We start from the raw sequence: 4,318 nt of genomic DNA, 5'->3' as shown, positions 1-4,318 counted from the left end.
ATTCCGAAATGATTCTGAGATCTAACTCGACTTTCTGAGCTGATTGCACCTTCATCCGAGCTCGAGCTCAAATCAACTCAATGAAGATATGGCACGAACGGACCTAAACATAAATTGTTGAGCACAAGCGACAAGTTGAGAATAGAGGAGACTTACACCACAAGGTATGAGTGAAATAGCAGCTAATTAACTCCATATGGCACATGGGTCCACACTTGAGTCCAAAAATGTGACAGGTACTTAGTAGATAACTTATAAATACTGCACAGTCCGGCCTTAAAATTGAAACCCATCATAAACATAAACAAAATATTAAAATTGTGTTTCCTTTGTAATGAGAATAGTGAGTGTTTCCGACGGTGGTAGAAAAATGGCGTATGAATCCGAGCCTGAGCCAGAGCCAAATAATAAAAAGCTATGGACGGTTCGAGAGAGCGATCCGATGGTTGTGTTGGGTGTTGATTTAATGCTCAAAGTTTATGAATCTCTTGATGCGCGTAGCTTGGCGTCTTCACTTTTGGTGTCTCGTTCTTGGTTTTCTGTCGCTTCTCTTGACACTCTTTGGTCTCCCCTGGTATAGTACTACTTCCTTTTAAGATTTCCCAATTTCATATGGAGTCTATATAATGTGCGGATCGGATATCCGGTTTTTAAAATCTCAAATTTTCGGATATTCGGAAACTTTATATTCGGTTTTTTTTTTGTATATATAGCCGTATATCCGGTATCCCGTTTTCAGTTTCCATTTCCATTTATAATTACAATTTACAAGAAAATAAAAAGAAGTCCAAACAAAAAAATAAAGTAAAATTAGTAAAATGATCAAGCCCATGTTTGTGAGAGAAATTAAAGGCACAAGCATCTACATGAAGCACCTAATTAAACTTAAAGCATCTAAATGAAACATATCCGAAACAGCTAGTCTTGCTTGTGACGGGCTAATCCCGTCACAAGCTTGTGACCTCTTAGAGGGAACAAGGTGGGGCACCCCCATGTGCTTCCCCACTCACCTCTCATGGGTCATTTGTGAGAGAAAACGGTATCCGTCACAAGTTTGTGACGAATATTGCCGTCACAAATGAGAATTTGTGATCCGAAAAATTCGTATGGGATAATTATAATGAAATTTGAGATTTTTAAAAACTGGATATCTGATACGTTTTTGAAAACCAGATTTGATATATATCCGGTTTTGCTCACGCCCTCCACGGTGTACCCCTAGATTTATTAGCTTCACTAGAGTTTGGTTCTCATCATATTAAACTTGAGATGACCGAACATGTTCCCAGACTTTAGTTAGTAATGTAAGAGTTATCATATCTTTAAATTAAGATAATTCATGTCGGAACATGCCAATCCGCTTGCTCTTCCATTGAAGATGCTGAATGTTACTCACGGAAATCGTAGTAATTAGTAAAACTCATCGCAGTCATGAATGCATTTCGACGCTATCATCAACAGCTATCAATTTTCTCTTGCTATACATTAACTTTGGCTAAAGACATCTCTTGCTGTACTGACGCATAAGCATTTTCTTACAGTGCACGCAGTTATGGGTTGGCAAAGCACATATACCGCGTTGGTCTAAACTCTCAGGCTTGTCCAAATTGACCTCTTATTCTCGAGCAGTCATCGACAGTAAGCGTGTGAGTTTTCTTCTGTTCTGTTTTTTATGTCCATCCCTATCATTTTCTTACGTTATCCGTCTGAGTGTATGACTATTTGAGCATCCTACTAAGTATTAACAATTTAACATGTTTCGATATTTTAGATCCATATCACAAGGGAAGATCTATGGGACCATGCCTGGATTTTCCATTTCACTGAGGTGTGTTTGATATGCATATTTGCTTACACTCTGAATCTCATATTTATACAGTTTTCCTGTTTTCATTTCCTATGACGATATTCATCGTGTTATAATGATCTCCAGGCCACAATCCTGCCGTGTTAATATCTGTTTCGAAATTGGTGGTTTGTTTTGGCTGGAAAGACTAGTATTGAAATAGTAATCAGGTACCTCGTGTTCCTTGACATTTCAGCATCTTCATAGTCTGCAACGTTTGATTGGTACTACCTCCGATTCTTTGGAATTTCCCCACTTTTTAAGATTTCTGAGGAGTGTTTTAATCTAATGGGGCAATTTCTTAGAATCGGAGGGAGTAGTATTCTGTACAGATTTAATTTTTCAATCGCGGCCTTATATATTTTCTTACATGGAACAGCAAAAACTTAGTCAGGCAAAAAGTGAGGAGTAAAAAGCCGAACAATGCATTTTTTAGTGATTTGTCAGGTCTAACTAGTAATTGGATCTCTTTGAGCATGCTGCATTCTTACAGTTCTGTGCTGCCTTCTTTCTTGTTTTGTTTTCGACTTGTCTAGAATTGCCTTGGTATATGAATCTGCAAGTAAGTGCGGAAGATTATCAGGGATCAAACAATGCAGCGTCTTTGGATGTGGCGATTAATGGTCCGCATATGAGCCAGAGAAACGCCTTTTTGGCCGGCGCCTCCCTATAGTTACCCTTTTGACGCAAATTAATCTGAAAATCATACCCCGATGATATAAGTGATATAAAACTCATATGTCTAAGCTCTATTATAGGCGGCTCCTGCCTATTGGAAAAATCTTGATCCGTATTGGCGAGGAGAAGGGCCACTAATGCGCCGATATTTCCATCCTGATGGAACTGTGACCAGTGGCTCTGAAGATGAAGTTTGGGGAGGTCATGAATGTTCATACACAGTTGTTACCAGTATATTACTTAGCAATGGCAAGATCAGGGAAAACTATGTAAGGGTGAACCGTTGGCCACGTTTAATAGTGTCTCGAAGAGACGATTGGGGATGGAATATGTCCAATGGTATCTTTGCGTACTCTAGCGTTCCCGATCCTGACAAGAAAAACGGAACTGGGCCATCATTTTGATTTTGTACATGTTTTGTATATTTGCTTCACTTTCTACTATAGAGTACATGGTTTGTACTTTGTACAGATGAGGCATACATTTGGTAACAAGTCCTTTGACCTTTTTTGTATATTAGTATTAGTATTTATTTTAAGTGCAATTAATTAAATTCAAAAATGTGTACATTCAGTTCTCGTTGGAGCAATCAGCGTGCCCAAAATGAAGCAATGAATTCTCTAAATCATATACAATGCGTTTATTTGCTTGTTGCATACCTCCCAAATACGTGACACCGTCATGGTGGTCGATAGTACTCTCAAAGTATTGCAAGCAAACCATGTCTCTACCCTGGCTTGAGGTGCCGAGATAGAACGATTCTCTAACATCAATTACATAATCGGCATTGTTTTCAAAATGGAAGGTGATCACAGGAAGGACCATAGTATCCGGCAGCTTGTAACGTTGGTAACAAAGGTCGTATTCCGTTTCATGTTTCCTCATCTTTCGCCAGTTATTATCTCGGTTAGAATCTTTAATAAAGGATATTACGGCATCTTTGAAAACGTTAAAGGCTCCCGTGACAATCCACGATAGTGAGCTGCCTGATGAGTGTCATGTATATTGATTAGTATTGTTGCAACATGTTTTACTTAAAAATTTCCCTAATAAGTAACAAGTACAAAGAATTTACTATACCTGAATCGATAATACATCCACCAGTCTCGTCACTTTTCATTGCGAAAATATCTGGATCAATTGGAAGTCTTTGAGCACCTACGGAGATGCCCTGCAGATTCAAGTAGTATGCCTTTGAATAGTCATACTTGTAAATTGGCGTAACCTGCATTTGTATTGGTTGCGGTAAAACATCGTTCCCAAATCGAAGATACATTGGTGAACTTCCTTGTGTAAATATTGGTTGTAAACAGTATGAAAACATTCCATTAAACATCAATTTTGTTTGCTCCATAAATCCATATATGCCATTCCCCATACCCAGAACTCCGCTTTGCTTATTTTTGTCGATTTCACCTAAAAAGAACATTCTTGATTAGCATTGAAAATAACATCTGACATGTGAATTTTCACTCATCATTGGATTCAAATCTGCCATTTGATTATACGGAGTACTATTTCATATTGATACGTGAATTATTAATTATATATTCAAATTCGGAAACTAAAATGAGTTTGGTCTCAGATTATTTTGGACTTCCATTAATTCAAATTCGGTAACTTGCATAAATTCAAGCTTATCATTATAACTCTATAGACGCGCCTGATAAGTAACTAATCCGATTAAAAATTTAAAAATAAGGGTATAGTATAAAAATGTAAGCATAGTATAACTGTATAACTAATTAAGTTTAGTACCTTCATGAAACTTTTGCATATCAAACCCACAACCAA

At 37.6% G+C, this 4,318-nt stretch overlaps 2 protein-coding genes across 3 annotated transcripts; one reads left to right on the top strand and one right to left on the bottom strand.

Annotated features, from left to right (window-relative positions):
- Positions 1-290: 290 nt before the first annotated feature.
- Positions 291-3,022, top strand: LOC141602547 (uncharacterized). Of its 2 annotated transcripts, XR_012524516.1 has the most exons (5): positions 291-574; positions 1,542-1,646; positions 1,772-1,828; positions 1,934-2,016; positions 2,383-3,022. XR_012524516.1 is itself a non-coding variant. In XM_074422776.1 (4 exons), exons 1-4 carry the CDS (start codon positions 335-337, stop codon positions 1,952-1,954), a joined length of 423 nt encoding a protein of 140 aa, XP_074278877.1. In that variant the 5' UTR covers positions 291-334; the 3' UTR covers positions 1,955-2,259. The 2 variants fall into 2 exon arrangements, 1 of the variants encoding a protein (XP_074278877.1); XM_074422776.1 differs by lacking the exon at positions 2,383-3,022 and having other exon boundaries at positions 1,934-2,259.
- Positions 3,008-4,318, bottom strand: LOC141602546 (aspartic proteinase nepenthesin-1-like). Its single transcript, XM_074422775.1, has 3 exons — positions 4,283-4,318; positions 3,605-3,940; positions 3,008-3,510 (listed from the first exon to the last, which is right to left on the bottom strand). Exons 1-3 carry the CDS (start codon positions 4,299-4,301, stop codon positions 3,095-3,097), a joined length of 771 nt encoding a protein of 256 aa, XP_074278876.1. The 5' UTR covers positions 4,302-4,318; the 3' UTR covers positions 3,008-3,094.

This window comes from Silene latifolia, chromosome 9, assembly GCF_048544455.1.
Source record: "Silene latifolia isolate original U9 population chromosome 9, ASM4854445v1, whole genome shotgun sequence".
Classification (NCBI taxonomy): domain Eukaryota; kingdom Viridiplantae; phylum Streptophyta; class Magnoliopsida; order Caryophyllales; family Caryophyllaceae; genus Silene; species Silene latifolia.
Note: the sequence above shows the minus strand (reverse complement) of the source record. Positions and strands in the feature narration are given on the sequence as shown.